Raw genomic sequence first — 24,810 nt, 5'->3', positions numbered from 1 at the left:
CTTTCTGTCCTCCACCCTACCTATGATGTCAACTGTATAGATGTGCCAAGGTGTCTGTCAATCTCAAAGTGTTATTTGAGAAGTGCTGACTAGGCTTCTGGTCCTTCAGAAGTATTCTTATCCTTAGGTGAGATGTGCATTTTAACAAAGTAATTTAACCATTTATGATGGCTCAAGCTCTAAATCTGGGTGGAAACCAGGAAAATCCAATGAAAGTGGGTGATTCAAGGTCTCAGGAGGCCTATCTTCTCCCCAAGTCCAACGGCCCCCTGCAAGACAGGTGCTCTTGTCAAGGAAAAGGAGATGCAAGCATTTGAAGACACATGCTTTGTGCAGTCCCAACGGCTCCTAGAATCACATCCCAAAACATGTGGCCAAAGATCAAGAAGGTCACTGCAGGGCTCCAGCACCACCATCTGCTGAGTCAGCTCGGAAGACAAGCAACAAAGTTACTTGGTAAACATTAAGATTACTAAAATACACACCTCTGCATCATTTACTGTCTGTGATGGGGACAGAACAGTACCAAAGGAAAGCAAGGCACTGGAGAGAAAACATCTGGCAAGGAAGGAGAGAGGGAAGAGGAGGGGCTCATGGAAGGAAAACATACGTGGCATCACACAGGGACGCATTTGACAGGTGTGAGATGAGGTTTAGTCAACTACCTCTGGTAAAGCCAGGCCTGGTCAGGCCACCTCAGTCCTTTCCCTGTGGAGCTAGCATTTCAAGCTAAGAGCTACCAGGGAGGGTGACAGCAATATTGCAGGTGCCCAGGTAAGGGTTTTAGCCAGGCTTTTCTCCACAGCACCTCACTTCCTTTCCCTGCCAGGAGAAAAAAGGTTTTCCTGTAACCCCAGCACCTTGTCTCCTCCACCCCTGTAATGACCTGAATGGTAGTCCATGTCATAACCTCAGAAACCTGTAAATGTGACCTTATTTGGAAAAAAGGGTCTTTGCAGATGTAATTAATTTAAGGATCTCAAAATGAGGTCATCCTGCATTATACTAGTAGGCCCTAAATCCAATAACATACTAGTAGGCCCTAAATCCAATGACAATCCAATGACACTCACAGGAGAGACACAAAAAGAAGACGAGACGGTCACGTGAAGATGAGGGCAGAGATTGGAGTGATGTAGGCACAAGCCAAGAAACCCTTGAAGCCACCAGAGGCTGCAAGAGGCAAGGAAGGATTCTCCCCAAGAGCCATTGAAGGGAGTGTGGCCCTGTTGACACCCTAGTTTCAGACTCCTGGCCTCCAAAACTGTGAGCAGATGAATCTGTCATTGTAAGCCACCCAGTTTATGGTCATTTGTCAGACCAGACCTAAGAAAATAATACGACCCCCGCCATGGCAGGAAAAAAAACAAACACTTTGCTGTACTCCTTCATGGGCACTTTCAAAGACCTTCCTTCTGGGGAATCACCACTTACATAGTCTACCAAGGAAACCACATCCACTGGTGGTGTGCTTTTCATGGGGACCTGGACCTTGGCTTAGCCCACGTTTCAGAGGCTTCACAGAGAAAGGGGCTCTGTAGGCCAGAACAGTTCAGTCCTGCCGGGCACGCAGCCCACCTACCCCACCTCATCTCACGCTCTGATCCTTACGGAAGACACAGTGAACAGCTAGGTATGTCATTCTGCTTTTAAACCAATTCGAAAGGAAATACGACTGTCCCACCTACATGGCTCAAAAGATACGGACAGATCACAATAGAAGATATTTTAAGAACCAGCTTGGGGAGTTGCTTGGGGAGTTTCTTTTTTTTTTTTTTTAATAAATTTATTTATTTTTTGGCTGCGTTGGGTCTTCGTTGCTGCACGCGGGCTTTCTCTAGTTGCGGCGAGCAAGGGCTATTCTTTGTTGCAGCGTGCAGGCTTCTCATTGTGGTGGCTTCTCTTTGTTGCAGGGCAAGGGCTCTAGGTGCGTGGGCTTCAGTAGTTGTGGCACATGGGCTCAGGAGTTGTGGCTCGCGGGCTCTAGAGCACAGGCTCAGTAGCTGTGGTACACGGCCTTAGTCGCTGCGCGGCATGTGGGATCTTCCAGGACCAGGGCTCAAACCCGTGTCTCCCGCGTTGGCAGGAGGATTCTTAACCACTGTGCCACCAGGGAAGTCCCAGGAGTTTCTAAAGGAACCTGAAACACAGGATTTCCTCAGTGGACTATGGGGCAGGGACAGATGCCACAGCACCAGTCCTCTCCTCCTCACTGCTGCGTCTTATATTTCTCATTTTTTTTTTTTTGTGGTACGTGGGCCTCTCACTGTTGTGGCCTCTCCCGTTGCAGAGAACAGGTTCCAGACGCACAGGCTCAGTGGCCATGGCTCACAGGCCCAGCCGCCCCGCGGCATGTGGGATCCTCCCGGACCGGGGCACAAACCTGCGTCCCCTGCATCGGCAGGCGGACTCTCAACCACTGCACCACCAGGGAAGCCCCTCTCTTCACTTATTTTTACCCTGTGTCTTTTAAACTATGAATTTGCCCTTATATGAAAGGCACTACACACACACACACACACACACACACACACACACACACACACACACAGAAATCAAGAAATTGTGACAGTCAACTCTGCTGCAACAGCTACACCCCCTATACTTTCTGCTAAATCACTTCTAGGACTTGACAACTGAGTGGTGGGTGTTCACCTCCTCAGTGCCTATACCTGTTCTGCTCATCACAGTCTACACAGTGCTTTCAACAGTGCCCTCATGAGTAGGGTCTCAAAATACACTTGCTGAATGACCAGTCTGTATATCAAAAGGTTAAATACTACAATGGTAAATTTTGTTATGCACATTTTTTACCAAAATGAAAAAAAAGTTTTCATTTTGTTAAAAACCACAATGAGGTACTACTTTGTACCTACTAGGATGGCTATTATCAAAAATAAAAATAAGCTACCAAGGATGTGGAGAAACTGGAACCTTCATACCTTGCTGGTGGGAATGTAAAAATAGTACAGCCACAGTACACAATACACAGTACTGTTTTCTACAATACAGTGGAAAACAGTTTGGCAGTTCCTCAGAAAGCTAAACACAGAATTACCATATAACCCAGCAATTACACTCCTGGGAATATACTCAAAAAAACTCAAAAAGAATTTTGTTTTTCAAACCAAAACTTGTACACAAATGTTCATAACTACATTATTCACAATAGCCAAAGGTGGAAAACAACCCAAATATCCATCAATGGATGAATGGATAAACAAACTGTGGTATATCTATACGATGGAATATTATTCAGCCATAAAAAGGGATGGAGTACTGACATATGCCACAACATGAATAAACCTCAAAAATATTAAGCTAAGTGAAACAAACCAGTCACAAAAGGCAATCATATACTATATGATTCCATTTATATGAAATATCCAGAATAGGGAACTCCATAGAGACAGAAAGCAAATTGGTAGTTCCAGGGGCTGGGAAAGGAGGAAGTGGGGAGTAACTGCTTAACAAGTACAGGTTTCCTCTTGGGAATGATGAAAATGTTTTAGAACAAGATAGAGGTGATGCCTGCACATTATGAATGTACTAAATGCAACTGGACTGTTCACTTTAAAACAATTAGGTGAATTTCACCTCAATTGAAAAAGGTAAAATAAATCCAACTTTGCCATTAGAATTCAAAGAATACATATAAAACATTTTTAATGACTTAACTGATCATCAGGGTCTAAATCAGGGTTTCTCAACCTGAGCACTACTGACTTCGAGCTGGATAATTAATTCTCTGTCGTGAGGGGCTGTCCTGTGCACTGTAGGGTGTTCAGCAGCATCCCTGGCCAATACCAATTTGATGCCAGTAACACACACACACACACACACACACACACACTCCTCACTGAGTTGTGACAACTAACACTATCTCCAGACACTGCCAAACATACCCTGGTGGGTGAAATCGCCCCCAATTAAGAGCCACTGGTCTAAATGAAAAAAGGGCTCTCCCAGCAATTACTAAGAATTTGTTCTTTTTCAACCCCTTGTCCACCTGGCAGTGTGACTCACTGTGTCCTGCCAACCCCACCAGCCACAAATGACCTATCTATGACTTCTGGCACCTGGTTGTAATGTCCTTTCTTCTACTCCCAATTCCCCCAAACCACTCACAAGTGCCCTGGATAGGCTGCTTTCTGCCTGCAAGGCTAGAGATTATTCAGTACCATTCACCTTGTCCCCAGCGCATGGCTCCATGTCTCCATTAGCACCCAAGAGACGGAAGGACATCCTCAAGGTACAGGTCAAGGAAAAACCCAACCTACCAGTTTTACAAGTAGGGCAGACCCTTCCTGTACCTAGGCCCTGGTTCCCCGACCTCAGTAGTTAATTAAAGAACAACAAAAGTTCCCCCCTCCATCAGTTCGTCCCCAAACAGGGTGACAGCTGAAATGAGAGGCACAAGGTCCCTATTCCTAGAAGATACGACTAAACTTTCAAGAACTTCAGGGATCTCTAACTTTGGGGAACACAGTCAATTCAGGCTTCATTGTTTTGACATTAATCTTTGAAAAAGCCCTCAAACCTTGAGAAGACAAATGGACTCTATTCCCATCTGAACCTATGTAGCCTTGGACAGGTCATTGAATCCTCTGGCCATAGTTTTCTCCTTTGCAAGATGTGTGGTTTAGGCTGTTTGAATTCTAAATTTAATGCATTCATTCAATACCTACTTCCTAAGTATCTACTTATTAAGATCATAGAGAAAGATAAGCAGAAACCTATCCATGCCCTCAAGGAGTACAAGTTGGGTCAGAGGTAGGTGAAGAGTAGCTTAGAAGACAGAGAGAGAGAGAGAAAGAGAGAGAGAGACAGTAAGATGGAACAAAAACTAAAGAGGTATGTGCCAAGTGCTCTTGAGTATGTGAGAGAACAAACATCAGGAACAACGAATCGCACGTAAAGCAAGTCAACAGATACTGCCCACAGCACCCTATATCTGTGCAGAAGGGGAAGCGACGAGTTTGAAGTGTTAGGGATGTTGGAGGAGGCAAGTGTTTAATGGAGACTTCCCAGCTAACTATGTGGGTTCTTGAATAACTGGAAATATGCAAGATACCATTTCTAACTCACAGATTGAGCAATTTTGCTGACACAGTCAGACCTTTTCCTTTACCTAAAGGCTGAGTAAAAACTCAGAGAAGTGGTCCTTCATCTCTCAGTAACCCCTGAGGTAAAGGGCTTCCATAAGAGTTAATCACTAGTTCAGTGTGACAAAAGACAGCCAAGAGGCAACCAACCTGACCAGGAGGGCCTAAAGGTTAAAGGTGAGCAGAAACCCCCAGCAACAAAATGCAAAAGGCAAATTCAAAACCACGTACTGAGAATGTCTGTACAGTGACCATGCAAGGTCTCTTGCCTCTTTCTTCTCAAAGCCAAGCCCCAAGGGAGAATTTAAAATATATATTTAGGGCTTCCCTGGTGGCGCAGTGGTTAAGAATCCACCTGCCAATGCAGGGGACACAGATTTGATCCCTGGTCCCGGAAGATCCCACATGCCGTGGAGCAACTAAGCCTGAGCACCACAACTACTGAGCCTGTGCTATAGAGCCCGTGAGCCACAACTACTGAGCCCATGCGCCACAACTACTGAAGCCCGTGTGCCTAGAGCCCGTGCTCCACAAGAGAAGCCACCGCAATGAGAAGCCTGTGCACTGCAACTAAGAGTAGCCCCCGCTCGCCGTATCTAAAGAAAGCCCGTGCACAGCAACAAAGACCCAACGCAGCCAAAAATAAATAAATTTTTAAAATAAATAAATAATATATATATTTATGTATTTAAACATAAATAAACATGCTATGTAAATATATAGGTAAATATAAGTAAAAGGAAAGTTTCTTCCTTCTAATAAGAGGAAACACAAAGCTGTCAAATACCGTAAATTATATAAATGTAACAATAACAATAACAACAATTTAGCTCCAAAATCTGGCCAAAGATGTGTCATCCAAATTGCCCTGGCCTGCTCGAGCCAGCCAACATCGCTTGCATCACCAGCCCGCTAATGCCAGATCTTCCTACACCTCAAGAACTTCAGGGCAGGAGGTCAGATTTTTCCTTGTTCTCCTAAGCGGATTCCAGAGCATTACTCCTTCCACCTTCCACCCTCATGTAAAGGTTCCTGTCCCTCTGAGCCTGAGCCACCTGGCTCGGGTGGCTTCCACCCTGCCTTGCCTTTGTCCCTCCACCCTCTGACTCATTTCCCAACACTCACTGAAGGCTCTGGCACATGGCTTCCTCTCCACAACTCCTCTCCGTCCTCCTGGGAGGTTTCAAGATCCATGAGGATGATTTATTCCTATACTTCAGCCTCCAAATGCCTTCATTACAGTGACCTTTGGTCTTCTCAACCACCTACACACACGGCCACACCTTGGACCTTGTCAACACAAACCCTGAATGACAACTGTTCACTTTCTGACACACCTTCCAAGCCTCCAGCCTCTCAGGTCTTCACTCTGGGCTGAACTGTTCTTCAAATTTATGCATCACCTAGCTCTGACTCTTTTCCGTTTTCTCCCAATCAAACAACCCTCTCCTTAAACAGTCCTCTCTCCCCCATTCTGGCCCCACGGCTGACAACCTGGACCACTCCTTTGATTCCTCTGTACCCCTGGCCTCCCAAAACATCTAAACGCTGGATCAAGGCTAAGTCCACCTGTTCTGCTCCAAGTCCCAGGTTCCTGAGTTCTACCAGAGAAAAATCACACAGGCTTGCAAAACTGCATCACTATCAATTCATGGCGTTCATCCTGCCTGAGTCCTATACCTGTCCTTGGACAGCTCCCTCTCCCATTCCTCTCAGTGATTAACCTAAACCCTCAGGAGTCTCCTCAGCCCCATACTCACCACTACCCTCAGCAGACAACCTTGCTTCCTCATTCCAGAAAAACGAGGGCATCTTCCATGTCTACCTTCAAATTCCTATCTCCCCCACACCTCCAGCTCTCCCAATACAAGCTTAACTCTATCCATACTGATTCATTTTTCTCCTCCTATCTCAGAGGGTGAAATTTCCTTCTTCTTCTCCAAGGATCAGCATTGATCCCATTCATTCATTCATTTACCCATTTAAGCAACAAATATTTACTAAGTGGTCTAGGCCTGTGAACAAAACAGACAAGCTCAGGAAGCTTACATTCTAAAGAAGGGAGACAATACATAAACAAATAGGTTAATTATTGAGCATATGAGAAGCAGGGAGGAGACAAAGGGAGACTGTGGGAAGGAGAGCTTGCAATGTTTATCAGAATGGTCAGAGAAGGACTCTCTGAGAAGGTGACATTTAAGCAAAACAGGCGAGGGAGAGCAAGCTTTGGGGCTACCTAGAGAAGAGTACTGCAGACAGAGGGGAAAGCCCAAAAACCCCAAGGGGGAGGTGTGAACCTCCCCTGCTTTAAGGAACCCCAAGGAGGCCAGTGTGGAGAGAGTGCAATAACCAAAGAGGAACCTAGTAACACAGGACAGAAGAGAAGTCATTGTGAGCCAGAGCACAGTACTTTCTAGGCCCACACCAGAGTTTGCAGTTTAACTTTCAGGGAGATGGGGAGTCACTGGATGGTTCCCAACAGAGAAGTAACGGAAAATGAGTTGCATTTAAAAGGATCCCTCTGGCCACTGCATTGAGGGCAGACTGAGGAAGCTTGGACAGAAGTAGAGAGACCAGTGAAGAGATAGCCAGTGTAATCCAGGCCAACAACAGCTGGGCCCAGGGAGACAGCAGAGGAGGAAGTTAGAAGTGGCTGGATTTGGGATCTATTGTGAATGTAGAGCAAAGAGGATTTTCCCAATCGGATGACTGGAGGAAAGGTTTTTGGCCTGAGTAACTGAAAGAACGGAGCTGCAATTCAAAAAGACGAAGGGTCCATCTCCTCCAGTCTCCTCAGGAGCCTTACAACTGCCCTCACTCTTGTTTTAAATCTCTTTCTTTCTCTGTCTTCTTATCAGCTACCATACAATCTCTCCTTTTCTTTTCTATTCACATTCCTTAAAGAAATAGTCGAGTCTCGGTTCTCCCATGCACCAGCTCACGACTCTTCTAAAATTGCTCTTGCAGAAGCCAGGGCCATCCCATTGCCCAAACCAGAGGCCTTTTTCCAGTCTTTACCCTACTTGACCAGTCAGAGGCATCTGACCCTCTTTACTCCGACTTACTAACTCTGCAGAGCACCACGTGTGTGAGACACTGCAGTCTGCTGATTCTCCTCATACCTCTGGATAGTCTTCCCCTGTCTCCTTTAACGGCTTTCCTTACTAACTAGCCCTTAAATGTTGCTAAAACTCAACTCCATCCTCAGCCCATTGCTCTTCTTACTCTTGACTTCTCAAACTCGAGTACAAGCATCTCTTCATGGACAGCCCCAAACAAATCAATTTCGCAACATTCAACTTCCCTAGGTACTCTTTCCTAAAATGACTTGCCCGAGTTCCCCCAAGCCCTTATCTCACTTTCTCATAAATAAATAAGTAAATTTTGTAAAAGGCACACCCTTCACCCAATTCTCACTGCATCCCCCAGGGTGTAAAAAACACCAAAGCTCTGTGTATAAACCCATAGGGTTTCCTATATTTCTCTGACATATATGTTTCTGCTAAGAATAAAGCACGGTGTTAGAAATGTGATATATTGGTGCATGTTGGGGTGTTCTGAATTCAGGTATATAATAGAGTGGAAGGAGGAAAGACAATTTTAACAGACCCTAAATGAGATGAGCTGAAGCCCCAGCAAGAAGTCTAGCTTAGCCCCCAGTCAACCTACAGAATCATGAGAATAATAAACTGTTGTTGTTTTAAGCCACTGGGTTGTAGGGTAGTGTGTTCCACAGCAATAGGTAACCGAAACACACTACAAACTGATCAGGTTAAACTCATTATCCTCCCTCATTAAACCTGGGGCTTCCCTCTTTCAGTCTTTCCTCTCTTCCTGAATAATAAGCTCACTTAGTGTCACTTCTTTTTTTTTTTTTAAATTTCTTGGCTGCGCCGTGTGGCATGAAGGATCTTAGTTCTCCAACCAGGGATCAAACCTGCGCCCCCTGCAGTGGAAGCGTGGGATCTGAACCACTGGACCACCAGGGAAGTCCCAGTTAGTGTCACTTCTATCTCACGTACCTGGGCTCTCAAACTGGAAACCTAGAATCATTCTTGATTCCATCTCTCTCCTTCAACCTCTAAATCCAGTCAAGCACCAAGTCTTATGATATGACCTCTTAATATTCATCTGTACTCTCCTTTGTTTCTATCACCACTCTGCCACTTGAGCCCTCACTGACTTTCACCTGGATCATGGCAACAGCCTCCTCAATGCGCTAGACTCTGCTACCTCATGTCATCCTCCACAAATCTAACTACACTGCGAATCTGATCATGCTATCCCCCTCTTAAAAGTCTGAATGGCTTCCTTATTGCTCGAAGATAAAGTTCAAACTCACAAGATCTCTGTGATCTAGGCCCTATCTTTCTTCTCAGGCCTTTCCAAGTATGACTGCAGACAAAATCATAAAGAAAAAGATTTACATACTTGGTTGCACAAAAATTTTAAATATCTGCAAAAACCCCACCTTAACAGAAGGTAAATGACAAAATAGAAAAAAAAAAAAACCTGATCTGTGTACACACACACCCACAAAGTATTCATATGTTAAATAGGTAAAGCACTTCTATAAATCATTAAGATGAATGCCCTAACAGAAATGAATAAAGAAACAAAAAATTCACCACAGAAGAAATATAAAGGAAGGAAAGAAAGAAAGAAAGAAAGGAAGAAAGGAAGGAAGAAGGAAAAATGAAAAGGAAGTTAGGAAGAGAGGAAAGAAAGGAAGAAAAGGAAAGAAGAAAAGAAAGAAAGAGAAGGAAAAAAGAAAAGAAAGGTAGAAAGGAAGAAAGGAAGGAAGGAAAGAAAGAGAAAGAAAGAAAGAGGGAAAGGAAGAAAGAAAGAAAAGAGAAAAGGAGGAAGGAAGAAAGAGAGAAACGGAGGAAGGAAGAAAGAAAACATGTCCAACCTCATAAAAAGATAACACTTCTGGTGGAAGTATATATTGGTTTTATCTTTCTGGAGGCTATTTTATAATATGTACTGAAAGCTAAAATACGCATATCTTTTGATCCATCCATTTCACATTCAGAAATTTATTCTAAGGAAGTAATAGAACAAGTACCCAAAGGCTTTAAAAAATACTCGTTGCAGTTGTTTCGTAATAGCTATAAATAACCTAAATGACTAATAGGAGATTGGTAAAACAAATCACAAAACGTTCACACAATGGACTGAAACTGTTGATGCAGACGCTTAACACAAAAAGATAGTTAGGATATACTGCTATGTGAGAAAGCAAACTACAGACAAAGCATATTCTTATTCTTAAAAAATGCACAAGTCTGGAAGGTACACACCAAAATGTTAACAAAGGTAATTTATGCGATTATGGATGATATTTTCTCTTTTTGTCTGGCTTTATCGTCTAATTATTCTACTATACTATGGATTAATTTTTGTCATAAAATTTTTTTAAGACTTCTGGATTGCTTTCTTCCATATCTTCCAAAGATTATATATGGAGCTAGCATTCATTTCATTCTTTCCCATCTTCCAGGTCCAACCCCAAATACCATCTGAGGGTCTCCAGCAGGGCGCTTATTGAGATATAAACAGATACAGCATTGAACAGTGGATTATAATCCTGGAAACTTCTCTGTGGTTTCAAAGAAATCAAAACTGAATGACTAAAATAACATTATAACGGTGCCTAGAACATTGCCTTACACTGAACGTGTGGAGAAGGGACTGAGGAGACAGCAGGAGAAGGGATAGTAAGTGAAAAGGAAAATGGAAATGGGTTAAGGCACGGCACTGACACTCAACTTTACAGACAAAAGGCTTTAAACACATTTAATTAATAATAAATACCAAATGGTAATTCGTTATGTCTTCAGAACTCAACGTTTCTAGCAGAAGAGACATAAAAAACTGGTTTCTGTGCCAACAAGAGACATGAAGCCCATGCTCAGCAGTTCATGCACTTTAATCACGACAAGACCCTCAAATGCTCACTAAGAGCCTCTTTATTGTTAGACACGGGTCTAACAAGCTTAGTCATCTAGTTTCCAAGTCCACGGCAGATTAAAAGCAGCAAATTAGAGAGGCGCTAATTCAGGAAGACACTCGGGTAGCAGTAAGAAGCGATGGCTGACGATCTCAAAAGAAGGGAACCATAATGCACAACATGAAATTCAAAAAGCATAGTAACCCAGGGCCATTTTATTCAGGAGCAAACTCTCTCACCCATAGCAAGCAAAGACCCTAACAGATCTGTAACAAAACAGTTAACATTCTAATAGTGCATTTGAGAAATAAGAGAACGGTAAGATGTTAGAGTTGAAAAGCAACTTCACCGTCATCTCGTCCTCATTTTACAGACAAGAACCTGATGATGGACAGAGCTGGGAAGGCTTTTGTCCAGAGTACAGGGCCTGGTGGTCACCAGACAGATTCAGATCAGGAGTACTTTCCACCTATATTATGCTGCCTCTGTGGCATATAATTTAGAAGACAGGAAATAATGTATTTCAGAAAATGCCCAATCCAAAATTGTACATTTTTCAAAACAGACCCCCAAGGGTCAGGAAAGCATGTGTTCCTATGATGAGTCATCTTGAATGGGCTCTCCATATGACCAGGCCATTCTTCTACTCATTCTTTGTCATTCCTTCTCTCCATAAACCTAGGGAATTCCTCCACCTCCTTCCTTACTCTCTTGAACCCCCCAACTCAACTCCCACCCCACAGCATTCAATAGAAAACAGAAGACATGAGGCAAGAAATCCCTCAACTTGCCAAACCTTACCAATTTCTTCTCCTCTGTTCCCATTCTTACTCCTCTTCCTTCCAGCTCAGTGCATAAAGTGCCCTTTCTCCTGTCCAAGGTCATCTCTCCCACCTGAGTTGATGACTCCACCCATGACCTGCCATCACCTCCTCAGCCCCATTCCAACAGTAATCCCCCCGTACTTCATCTCCAACTTCCCCCCGACTGGCCACTTCTTTTCTGCTTAATGTACTCAAGACTCTTCCACCATTTAAAAATAATAATAAATTCCTCCCTGACTCAGCACCCACCTCACTTCCCATTCACTCATTTCACTGCCACCCGGACTCCACTCCATGGCTCCACTTCCAATGCTCTTAACAAAGCTCATGAACGAACTCCACATTTCCAAATCCAAGAAACACTCTTCCACCCTCATTGTGACCTTTCTGATTTCTTACACCTTGACACAGCCACACCCTCCTTCTTTTAAATCTACTTAGTATTCACTTTCCCCACTCACTCTCTCCTGATTCTCCAACCCCATCTTCAGCCATTCCTTCTGCCTCCTTCAGCCATTCCTTCTGCCTCCTTCATGTGCTCACTCATTCATTCAACTGGCTTTCACTGAGCTCTGCAGATGTGCTGGGCACTACACGGGCACTGGGGATAGAGCAATGAACAAGTCAGCCAAGGCTCCGCTTTCATGGACGTGAAATTCTAGTGGGGGGAGATAAACAATGAGCAAGAAGAATCAGTTGACACGTGCTACGTGGCAAAATAAAACATGGTGGGTTCCTTATACTGGATAGTCAAAAAGGGCCTCTCTGAGGTGAGATTTCAGTGAGATCTGAATGGCAAGAAACAGCCAGCCATGGAAAGATCAGGAAAAACATTCCAAGCAAAGGGACCAGCCATGCCTAAGACAATAAAGAGGAGACACTGTTAAATGCTCAGAAAAGGTAAAGAGGAATCACTGCTGTGACTGAAAAGCATGCTGGCTGAGGTTAAGGGAGATGCAAGTTCTGGTAGCAGTTTGCAGGTCAGAGTGAGGAGGCATCCAAAGGACTGGTCACTTTGACAGCTGTGGTGAGTACTGAGGCTAGATAGGACAAAGGTTAGGTGGGATTAAGGTAGGTGGGTGGGGAGGGGGAAGGGATCCCAGATGCGGGGAACACTATCAGGAGAGCATGGGAAAGAGCTAAATCCACGGTTCACAGGAGATGAGGGGGGCACAGGCCTGAATGAAACAGGAGACCTGTGTTAGAGCACAAGGATCTGAAGGTGGATACACGGCTGGGGGCAGGAGTTCCTCAGGCAGAGAGGGCCATCATACTAACAGTGACTTGACAGGCTGGGGCAATTATCCTAACACAGGTGGCTTTCAAGCAGGGAAAAATAAAATAAAATAAAATCTGAATTCTCTCTCCTCCTTATTCATCCTGGGGTTTGTAATAGATACTGTGAAAGATATAGATATCTATCTATAAATATTATCTATTCATCTATCTGCAAGACTCTAGTTCCACCAGGTTTTACATACAGCAAACCAAATACTGCCTGATAAAAACAGAATTCAGGCACCTAAATACTAAGAGCTCCTGTTTGCAGACTACTAACTACACGCTGGGCACTAAGTTAAGTGCTTTGCATAATTTCATCTAGCCTCACAACCACCCAGAGTATTCTCTGTATTTTGCCAATGATAAGCCAGTATCTTAGTAAGTTGCCCAACATCACAGGGACCAGGCCAGGATTCAAGCCAAGGACTGCCCACCTCCAAGTCGCATGCTTTTAAACCACCACGTGTGATGCTAACCTTGAAAATCCTCTCCTAAGGAGAACATCATCGTGTTCCCTTTGACCTAGGGAGTCAGTACAGAACATCAGGTTTTCCCCAATCATTACTGAGTTACACCTTCCGGTCAAACCGAGATTTTCCCATAGCCAAAAAGCCAGACGGAATTATTTCTTCCAACACTGCCCACTCCCCCACCACCAAGATTCCCAGGCTTCTAAAAATAGTAAAGGACAAAGGTCTGAGGAACAGGGCTGGTCTATCCCCAGGGGAAATTAAACGAGTCTAACAAACCTGTAAGATAATCAGCACTTCCTGAACCAACAAAATTCACTGACCAGGGAAAATGATGAGTCGAGGGTACTAGTGGGAGACATGCCACCTCTGTGAAGCTGGAAGGGCCCAACTGATGAGGTCTGAGTCCTCTTCTCTCTTCCTGTCCCCGGGTAATGAAGTCTCCATTTTGTTCTCAAATTCACGCTCAGTACCAGAGGGACAATAATCTTTCTCTTACTCTAAAGGTCCCAGTACAATAGCTATAAGTCCTTAAAAACAGGCGCCAAGCAAATTACATGGCATTATACTGCTTTCCCCAGGATTCAAGTCCTAGATGAAAGGCATCATTATTTAAGATCATTATAATTACAAATGATAATCCAACATCAATGCTTCACTTGGCCTTCTATTATAATAATATAGGGATGCCATAAACTCTTTCATCCAACAACCTCTTGGCTCTTCAGAAATCATAAATAACAAAGCTTCCTTACTCTCTTGAACCCCCCACTGTGTGGCTATGTCAAGGTGTAATTGGCATTGCCTTCCATTGTCTGCCAAGGTTCACTCAGAGCCCAAGGAGAAAACTGATCAGCTCAAGCTGATTCACTCACAGCACATCTCAAATGAAACTCCAAATTTTTACTCTTTTAACTTTGTTCCAACTTGGGGAACTCACCCTCTGCCAAGGTAGAAGTCTCACTCGTAAGAAGAACTCCTCCTTCTAACAACTGTCCATAACTCAATAGAAGAACTGAGATTGTTTATACATAATAGACTAAATGATAATAAAAATAACAGACTAATAATAATAAAGATAATAATGGAGGAAGAAAGTAAGCACAAAATCTTGCAGCCAGTATTGCCTTAACGTGCTGATACTCATTATTCCTGATTCAAAATCACATAGAATGAAAAAGCTTTTTTGCTTTGGGTATAAACACAGAACATATGATTTATTTATGCAGGCAACACTGTTCCTTGAAAGAGACTAAAAATGTTGCAATACTTCAACTTTACTAAGAATATAACATGTGCAAAGGTGCTGAACTAGGTATGTTCCCTAAAACAAGGTTCCTCGAAGAAGGGGTTCCAGAGAAAAGACTCACAGTTGAGAACAATCCCACTCCAGGAAATCTTGCCTAACCATCTCAGTCCTCATTGCCCTCCTTCCCCTCAACCCCTCCACAATTTAGAGAGTACACCACACATGCCAGCATTTCAATAGCTATTGTCTTGTGGGGTGCACTTGCTTCCTGCGTGTTGGTCACGTCATGTCAACTGGGAGGGCAGAAGCCAAGCTTTCCATTACTTCTCTCTGCCATAGCACCTCAAACAGAGCTGGTAAAGAATATGCTAGATGCTCAGTAAACCTTGCTCCCCCTGGCTGGAGGGGCAAGCTGTCTCTTATGCTCTCTGCATTATACCTCCAGCCTCTCACTTCATGATCACAGCATCCCTACAGAGGTAGGAAGGACGTTTTCTACAGCGAGGAAGCAAAGGCTCACAATAGTTAAATGACTTCCCCAAAGCCGACAAGTAGCAGATGTGAAAGAACTTGAACCCAAGACCCTTAGCTGCAAGTGCTAGACTCTTCCTTACACAAAGGATGACCAACATCTTCTCTCATAACATTCTGACCTTTAATATCCCTCCCCAACTGAACCTCGCTCTGAGTAATTCAAGTCAGAAAATGCTTCCACCACATTTTGGGGTTGCTCAGATATGGGAATATGGGGAGAATTTTTTAAAGCGCATAATTCACATGCAGTCAGTGGAGAGTCCTGCTATAACTCCTCTCAGCCAGGACCCACACAGACTCGCCGTTCTATCCCCGTTGGTTTACCAGTTTACTCTGCAAGTAGCTGTTTTACACAGAAAATGACGTAGAGGTTTTTAACCATAATAGGTTAAGAAAGATTGCTGGCTTGCTGATTCTGAGAAAATAAATTTTAAAATTAAGTGATTTGCCTGAAGTCACACAGCAAATTAGACCCTTCTGAGCCACCTGACTCCTCTCTGTCCCCATACTGGCTGACACATCATGCTGTACCACATTGGCACTGCTGACATTTGGGTCTAGATGATTCTCTGTCGGGGGTGGGGAAATCGTGTACACTGTAGGACGTTTAGCAGGAGCCCTGGCCTAAACTCACTAGCTGCCAGTGTTACCCGATCCTGTGACGATCAAAAATGTCTCCAGATGTTGCTAAATGTCACCTCGGGATAATCGCCCCTGGTTGAGAACCACTGCTCTAGACCAGTGGTCTCCAAACAGAGGTACACAAAGCAATCCACTGGGTTTAGAAAGAAAATATGAGACTATTTTTATTAACTGTCATCTTAAAAAATAAGATTTTTATCTTTACTAATATTTAATATACGGTCCATCTCTAATGTTTCCATCAAGTCCAAATGTCAGTCACGTCTCAGACACATCTGATGGAATCCTGGGGGAAGAGCGGAGGCTCCGCAGCAAAGGCTGAGATGTACTGAGAGGTACTGCAGTCCATGTGCTTGGTGAAGTGCATTTACTGATTACATTTGTTTTAAATGGATTAGCTCTCATAAAACAAACAAGGGGATTAAAAAGATTCCTGCAAAGAAAGCTTGGATAAAGATAACACAAGCATACGTGAGCAACAAGAGAATGGCAGGGCCTGATTTCTATCCCGGTGTCCTCTTCAACAGTCACACTACAACGCAGAAACAATCACAGTCTAATAAGATATGACAAGAAGTTCACCGAAACCTTGCTGAGATTCAAGTATGGATGTGCAACCACTCTCATAAATGATGAACTTCACTATAAGTACACACTACGCCTTCAGATTATTAGCTAATGACAGCAGGCCATGAATATAATGTAAATAAACAAGGGAGAGCATGTCTGTAAACTGAGTGTTATTCTACCTAAAAAGTTTAAAAGACTATTGTTCTAAACCAACACTGCCCAAAGCACTTTCTCCGATGATGAAATTTTCTCCGTCTGTGTTGTCCAAAACTGTAGGCCTTAGCCACACGTGGCTATTAATCAACTGAAATGTGGCTACTGTGTCTGACGAATTAAATTTTTATCTTTTATCAGATAATTTAAATTTAAATACCCATATGTGGCTACTGGCTACTTTACTGGCCTGCACAGCACTGGACACTAGTAGATCACTACTATCTCAAAACATACAGCTCTCAGCAAGCAGTGTACTTTCCTGCTTTTGTGTCTTGGGTTATTCTCTCTGCCTAGAATGTTCTCTTGACCCTGTCCATCTAGTACTAAGTTCTTATTTCGAAGACACATTTCAAGTATCACTTTCTTTAGCTTTCCCTGACTACTCCTCACCCCACAAGATTAATGGCTCCCCCATGTCTGTCCCCTAGCCCTTGTACATCCCTCATCACAGCACGTAGAGCTATTTGCTTGTATGTCTGAAGTTCTATGATAGTGAGCTCCTCAAGGCAGAGCCGTGTCTTATTTAATCACTGCACGACATCCAGCACAGGCACGGTTACTGAACACGGCAAAGAATGAACGAACAAACCTGGGTCTTCCAATCACACTGCAGTGCTACCGCCACCACACCAAACACACCAAAAGATGGCTCCAGAAAAGTATGCTGAAGGCTACGCTCTGCTACTTCAAGTGCTGGATGCTGCTTCACTAGACAATTTCATTTCTATGATTATCATTGTTCGGCTCTTAAAGATGCAGATGGCACAGGGATTTCTTAACAGCTCAGAAAGCATCTATCCTTTGAAGAGGACAAGATGAAGGTGGACGGTGGGGTGAGTCCCCTTTCTGTCTCAAGTGTCAACTTTCAAATACTGCAAGGTAAAATGACTGCTCTGATGCAGTAGTATGTTTTCATGTGCTCTTTATTAATATTTACCAAGCTTTTCCTGTGTACTCTACATGCAGTTTTAGCTACCGAGGTACAAGTGTATGCCTTCCCCCATACCCTCCCTCTCAAAACCCATATGAAACTGTTTCTCTCTCTTCATGACCTCTCATTAAATGAGTGTGACTTTGTTAGAAAGACCAAAGGAAAGGCTTTGACCACGCAATGACTTATTCCAGATTTCATTGCTGAATTCGAGATTTGGCTATATTTAGCAAAGCTATAACCGTCATCATGCCCGAAGCCAGGAAGAAGACACCATTCACAAGCCACCCCCTGAAAATCTGCAGTTGCCACTAAAAAACCAGACTTCCCAGCAGGCAAAGACATCTGAAGTGGGAGGGGTCAAATTGGTTGTTTGCATCAAGGGAAGACCTCACATGCTTATAGCCAACCTCCCTGCCTGGCGCTGAAGCTCTCTGTGGCCTTATTTCCTTTTCTTTTCTCTCCAACATACCTTCTGCTTGGGCCAAACACCCTCATTATCTCCCCTGTCCACTCCTTCCTGTAACACTGGTCTTCTCACTCCCCCGGCTGCTTCTGCTTCAAGCTTCTTGCCTCTCCTCGAACCTTCGGGACCACTCCTTCCCCAGACACCAGCCACCTCCTCGCCCCCACTACTGGCAAAGGGCTGAGGCACAGAGGGAAGCAGTGCACAATGGACAGCTAGCCAATGGTTACTCAGAAGGCCCAGGGCCACTGGGGAAAGCAAGCAGCCAGCACAGCCAGGGAGCAAATGTAAAAGAACTTCCTTCTACCATGCCATGTCCTTCTTCCCTTGACTCTGGAAGGGAAACTTCTACTAACCAAAATGATAACACCAGACTAGCCAGTTTTCCCAGAACTCACCATACTGTCTCCCCTCTCCGCACTTTTGCATGTGCTATTCTTTCTGCTTAGAAAGGCTTGAGTAACCCTCATCCGGAATATATGCTGGGTAATTTCCATTCCTGTTCAAACGACACTTCATCTGGAAACCCTCAGCCCCAGGCCCTTTATCATCTCATAACATCTTTTTTCCACCTACTCCACACCCAGGACCATGCTAAGTGCTGCACACTTATCGTAGTGTTATTTGCTGGTCTATGAGCTTCTTAAGAGCCGGGCCCAAGTCCCATTCATCCCAGTAGCTCTGGAGCCTAATACAGCACCTGCCACAGAGAAGGCACCAACAAACGTTCACTAAACGAATACATGCATGCGTCATACTGATACCACCAATACATATTTATGCCATACATACACACACACACACACACACACACACACACACACACACACACGCACACACATTTGTTAGGTTTAGGTGATTTCACGCATATTTTTTAAGCCTCACTACTTTGCACTGTAGGTAGGAGAAACTGTCAGTTTACTGACATGGAGACTTACTGAGTAGTTCTCATTAGCCCTAGACCTGAATTCCTTTAGTGTAGGTCAGAAAACTTTCCTGAAGGGCCCCCTGCTCCACCTTATACGGAATGTTCAGGACTGCTGTCTTGGACACAGCAGGTAGTCAACATTTACGTATTGTCTGGAGCTTAGAGGTAAGGCCTCATAGAGCTAAGGAGATAGGACAAAAGCGTAGCCTCTCAGTCCTCCTTTGAGCATTGCTCCACTTTCCCCATTGAGCTCATTCTGGAAGCTTAAACCAGATCTTCCCTTGACATCACACGCCTGTTACTTCACACATGATTTAGCATCTCATCATGGCATCTTCACTGAGGAAGCTAGAGAGAAAATATCCTCCCCTGCACCAGCCTACACAAAGCCAGACCCCTCGTGACTTAGAACCTTCACTTCCCCCAGACAGACAAACCCTCACTGGACTAGTTAGGGAAACTGGGTGACTGGGGCTGATGCCGCTGACGGAAAGATGGCAGCCCAGGCACTCTCCTGCGTTACACTCCAGCACCTCCTCCTTGGGGTTCCTGCAATTCCTCACTGTAAAGTACAGACCAAACCCACATGAAGGAAAAAGGGACGGTCAGTGAGACGAGGTGGTAACAGGGTCTGAGCTTGAAGCCCAGCACATCATCCCTCCCTGAACTGCCTGGCCACTGCCCTGGGCACTTTGATGCATGATTCTCGTCATCCTAAGACAACACTGGCTGGGACTGGTGGCTAGGTCGGCACCTGGGGACTCAAAGCGAAGAGGGTTCAGGAAGGAGCATGGCTACCCAAAACATCTGTTGACCCTTTAAGGAGCTGCTGATGCCTCTGCAAAGAACATTTGGCTGTGTCTACCCACACCGGGGGAAAGGAAAGCTGCAGACTGCTGCAGTCAAACTAGCCTTCACATTGCCCCCCATTCCTCCTGGCTGAGAAATAATGGCTACCAATTATTGAACATCTGAAAAATGTTAAATAATTTACATACATTGCCTCAGTTAATATTCAAGACCGCTCCGTAGGGCAGTGGTTCTGAAACTTTAGCTTGCAGCAGAATCTCTCCAGGAACTTGTTAAAGCCCCACAACCAAATTTATGGGGTGAGGCCTGAACCTGCATTTCTAACAAGCTCCCACGTGATGCTGACGCTCCGGACCGAGGCTCCACACTTTGAGAGTGCCAGAGGGAAACAGAGATTCAAGAGAGGTCTGAAATGTCTTACCCAAGGTTTCACAGCTAGTAAAGAACAGATCCAGAATTTGAATCTAGATCTACCTGATTCCACAGACAGCCCTGGTAACCGTGCTGCTGTAGGGGTGAATGTTTGCCTTGTTTTCATAAATTCACTGACAGCTCCTTAAACGCAGGCATCACACTTTAAACCCCCCTATATCCTTCCCAGAACCTTGCAGTGCCTTTGTACTTGGTGGGTTCTTCACAAGTACTTTGTATACTGGCTCCTACACAGCTACATACTTCTAAGAACCACATACTCATATTGAGTTATAGTCAAAGAACATAAAGAGGGCGACACTGCCAGACCTAGCTGAGCCTTTGTCCGTGCTGTCACCGTACCTGGATAATTCCTGCTCGTCCTTCAGTCAGTCACTTCCTGCCGCAAGCAGTTCTTGGCTCTCTAAAATTGGAGGCCACTGCACCCTAAGCTTATCTCCATGATAGCACATATTGCTCTGTTTTAAGTGGCTGTTTTCCATCTCTCAAAGTAGTTTGTAAATTCCAGTATCTAGTTTTAAATCATATTCCCCAGAGCCCAGCACAGTGCCTGGCACATCACAGACACTCCATAACTGTTTGTTGAATGAATAAATGAATGAATACACAGCTGCAAGCCCTCAGTTCCATTTAAAAATACCATCATGCATGATGTGCAGTTCTCAGGGATGAATTCTGGGGAAGAGAAGGGCAGCCTAGATAAAAAAGACCAATTTTGCCTTTTCTCCTCCCCGTCAACTCAGACTCCGAGAAAAGGCACTGCTTAGGGTCTAATGTCTCTAATGTCTCTAATGAGACAATAGCCTAGCTGAACAAAATGTTTCTGGGCTCTAAGTTCAGCAGAGGCTGTTGAGAGGGAAGGAAAGAGCTCTGGGCCCCCTCCTTCCTCTTGATTTCTCTCTCACACACACTCCTTCTCCATTTCTCCATCCCACTGCAGTCAAGGGCTTTGGCACAGGTATGAAACAGACAGACCAGACTCAAGGGTGTGGATCTGGCAGCGGGCACAGAAGCATCTCCCATCCTGCACCAAAGCCCACAAGGAAGGATCCAGAGGGACAGTGACTCAGGCCCCGGATTAAGTCCAGCTAGAGCAGTACTGAAAATGGAAAAGAGCAACAATTTCATAAGGACATCAACTGCCAGGTCTTTTTTAAACCAGTGTTTTTAAAAAGTCTTCAACCGTAACCCCAGAAAACTGGGCCCAGCTGAATCCCATGCTGACACAAGCTGAGAGCCAAACAGCTCCTCCTCCAAACCCACCACGAGCAACACTCACCGTGTCAGGCATGTCCCAAGCCCAGGTTGGGGCCCTTGCTCCAACCTTAGCTTGCAAGAAGGCTTCTTCTCCTGCTAATAAACTGTTCCCCCACCATGCTGCAGGAATAGAGGCCTCCCCTTCCCCCATCCCCTCTTGGCTGATAAAACAACCTACAGCAGGTTGGCCCCATCCAATTAGTTGGAATAGCTTCATGCCAAGGAAATTGCTGCTTTTATTAAAAATAAAAGCTCACTAGGCAGGCAATGGGCTGTGAAAATTATGAGTCTGGCATAATTATGAAGGTCGACGTTAAGGTTACCAAAAGAGACATGCAAAGATTACAGGACACCCTGGGGGATGAAGATATATATCTACATGTCTATAGATACACAGATGAACACGTGTGTAGGGAATTTACGCAGCAGATCTAAATAACATTAACATCCTCTCCAAAAGAGAAAAAGAAAAAATCGGAGGCCACTCTCAAGTAATTCTTTTGGCAAAACACAACCACACACACACACACACACCAAAAACCGAAAAACAAGAACAGGAGAAAGAGGGGCCTACTGGACTGATTTCAAAATAACCACATTCATTTCATGTAATTTGTTATCTTAGCTGCATCCTGGGGACCTGATTACAGTTGGGTCAGGAAACAAACCTAGTCAAATCCAACAAGAGCCTTGGCTCTTAGAAAAACACACTCTGATTCTCTGAAAATCCTCTCTTCCTTCCAGTGCCTGCTCAAGGGAGTGGGAAAGTTGGGTAGAAGAAACCCCTCTTAAAGGTCCTCCATCCCCACCGCTCAGCCCTGACATCAGTATTTCAAGTTTTAGGTGGATGACAAGCCCCACACCCTACATCTGATGTAAAGCTTTACACTTTCACCCATACGTTTTCTCGTCTGATCCTCATAATTCGGTGAGGTAGGCAAGAAGTGGCTTGTCAAATTTTTTTTTTAAATAAAAGGCCACCGAGGTAAACAATTTCTGGCAAATTCCCCCCACCCCATAAAGCCCTGTCACTTTGAAATCTCAGTTTCAAATTTCTCAAGGACAATGACTCACAGGGCAAGGGGAGGGGGAAGGGAGGGTCAACTGGTCAAAACCCATTCATACATTTAACGTCTTGCTGCATCAGCACAAGATTTTAATTTACGGCGCACTGAAAGAGTCCCACCATACCTTCCGCCAACACCTCGTCCACAGTGACCTGCTGTCGCCCAATGCCAAAGACCCTTCCGATGTAGCCACTGCCCAGGCCCGAGGTGCTGCCCCCTCCTCCGCTGGAGCCAGAGCCCAGGCCAGAGCCGCCCTGCTCTCGCCGGGAGTCGAAAAACTTCTTCATCTTGCGAAAAGGAAGCAGTAAAGCAAAATACCGACGGTTTCTAGATTTTTTTTTTTTTTTTTTTTTAACAAGAGATCCAAGGATTTCTTCTCGGATTTCAGCTAGGAGAGGAGCCACCCGAATCCGGCCGAGGGGGTGGGGGCTGAGGGAGGATGCCTATAGGAATATGCGTGTCAATCGCGCGGCGGTCCCCTCCTCCTCAAGAGAGCGATTCGTGTAAGTTTAAACCTGTGATGACAGAGGAAGAGAGAGAGGATGAATCAGTAACACACTTAAAAATTCAACTGCTGAGTCCTAGGGGGAGCAAAAGCCACCATCCTGGGGAAACGCTTCATGCATTTTCTTAGAAAAACCCTGCGGCTGAAAACGCGTTCCCGGCCCCACAACCCGGGACCCTGTGCCCCGGGGTCTGAAAAACGAGGGATTCGGGCCGCCTCGGGCAGCGCTGACCCAACCCGGCACTGCTTCCCCTCCTCCCCGGTATCCCCGCCGCCCCGCGAGGCAGCATCCCAGCGGCACCCACTTGAGATGGCTTGGCGGCCGGCGCCCAGCTACCAGCGCCGCAACATTGTCACGGCCGCCGGGCCGGCCTGCGACAAGGAGAGGAGGCGGCGCTGCAGCGAGAGCCGGGGCCGCGTTCGGCGCCCGCCCGCCCGCCAGCTGATCCCCGGAGCGCCCGGCGGAGACTAACCCGCCGCCCCTCCCCCGCGCGCGCTCCCGCTCGGCTCCATCCACACAACCAGGAAGTGAACCGCCGCCGGAAGTGCCTCTCGGGGCGACCCGGCCAGGGGCCCAGGCCACCGGCGGCCGGCGCTCTGTCGCCACAGACGGGAAGGAGTTATCGGAGAGAAGGGGACTGGGGAAAGGGGATCTCAGTGCGGAGAGAGTTTTGGAAAAGAACGTTGAAATTGCCCGACCCGTAGGGCACTATGGGAAAGGTTGTTCGGCGCAGCCCAGCGACTGGACTGCAACTCCCAGGATGCCCCTGGAAGACCGAGCGAGGCGGCTGCGGTGGCCTCCTCGGCCACGGAGGTGGTTACTGGAGTGGTGCATTTGTGGGGATTCAGTTATTTAAACACATCCGGTAAAGAAACTGCCAGGGACCAGGGTTTCCACCCTGCTGCATGTCGCACCCTTCTGGAGCCATCTTATTTGCGACTTGACCTCCCTGCCCAAGGGATTCTGGGGATTGTGGTTTCCGAACGGATCGAGACTGACACCTGAAGGACGCGGCTTAGCCGCTTAGCTCTAGCTGGTCCTGCGGGGCTTACCGACGTCACCTGGGCAGAGGTGGAAGACCGGAGGTGATCGGGAAATTTTTGCTGGCAGTTGGTGCCAGGCCACACCCGAAAGCCAACCCTAACATAAATAAACCCAGAGCCCTTCCTCCTCCAACTTCAAAAGCTGCTTTTGCTCCCAGACGTTATTGAGAACCGGCTCACGGGTCAGCTCTGAGCTAGGCGCTGTGAGAACGCTTAATAAGACCGTATCTTTTCAGGAAGTCTACAGGCGAGACTCAAACTGAGAAACTTAAAGGGTGTGTGTGCGGGGCAAATCGTAGGGTACCAGGAGACCCAAACCCCAAACTTTGGGTCTCGTCTGTCGGTGACCTTTTCCACCTTTTCTGATATTGTGGCTGTGCTGACCTTTGTTAAGCCACTCCCACACAAGAACTCTAGGCTGACCTTCTGCTATTTGTTTTCACTTCAAGATTCCCCTTTTGATGCTTATTTTATCCTGATACCGCCCGAGTGCCGAGAGTGGAGGTGGACGATGTGATTTGCATCT

The 24,810-nt window shown here is 45.5% G+C and overlaps 1 protein-coding gene across 9 annotated transcripts in view; it reads right to left on the bottom strand.

Moving 5' to 3' along the window:
* Window positions 1-23,717, bottom strand: part of AAK1 (AP2 associated kinase 1) — a 169,123-nt gene extending 145,406 nt beyond the window's left edge. For all 9 annotated transcript variants that reach the window (XM_060026435.1, XM_060026436.1, XM_060026437.1 and 6 more), the window contains exons 1-2: window positions 23,546-23,717; window positions 22,860-23,250 (exon numbers count right to left, since the gene is read on the bottom strand). In XM_060026435.1, coding sequence (XP_059882418.1) covers window positions 22,860-23,022 — 163 coding nt within the window. In that variant the 5' untranslated portion in view covers window positions 23,023-23,250; window positions 23,546-23,717. The remainder of the gene's footprint in view (window positions 1-22,859; window positions 23,251-23,545) is intronic.
* Window positions 23,718-24,810: the final 1,093 nt, after the last annotated feature.

The sequence above is a fragment of the Delphinus delphis genome, chromosome 12, assembly GCF_949987515.2.
Source record: "Delphinus delphis chromosome 12, mDelDel1.2, whole genome shotgun sequence".
NCBI lineage: Eukaryota > Metazoa > Chordata > Mammalia > Artiodactyla > Delphinidae > Delphinus > Delphinus delphis.
The sequence above is the reverse complement of the archived record's forward strand: the minus strand, read 5'-3'. Positions and strand labels throughout refer to the sequence as shown.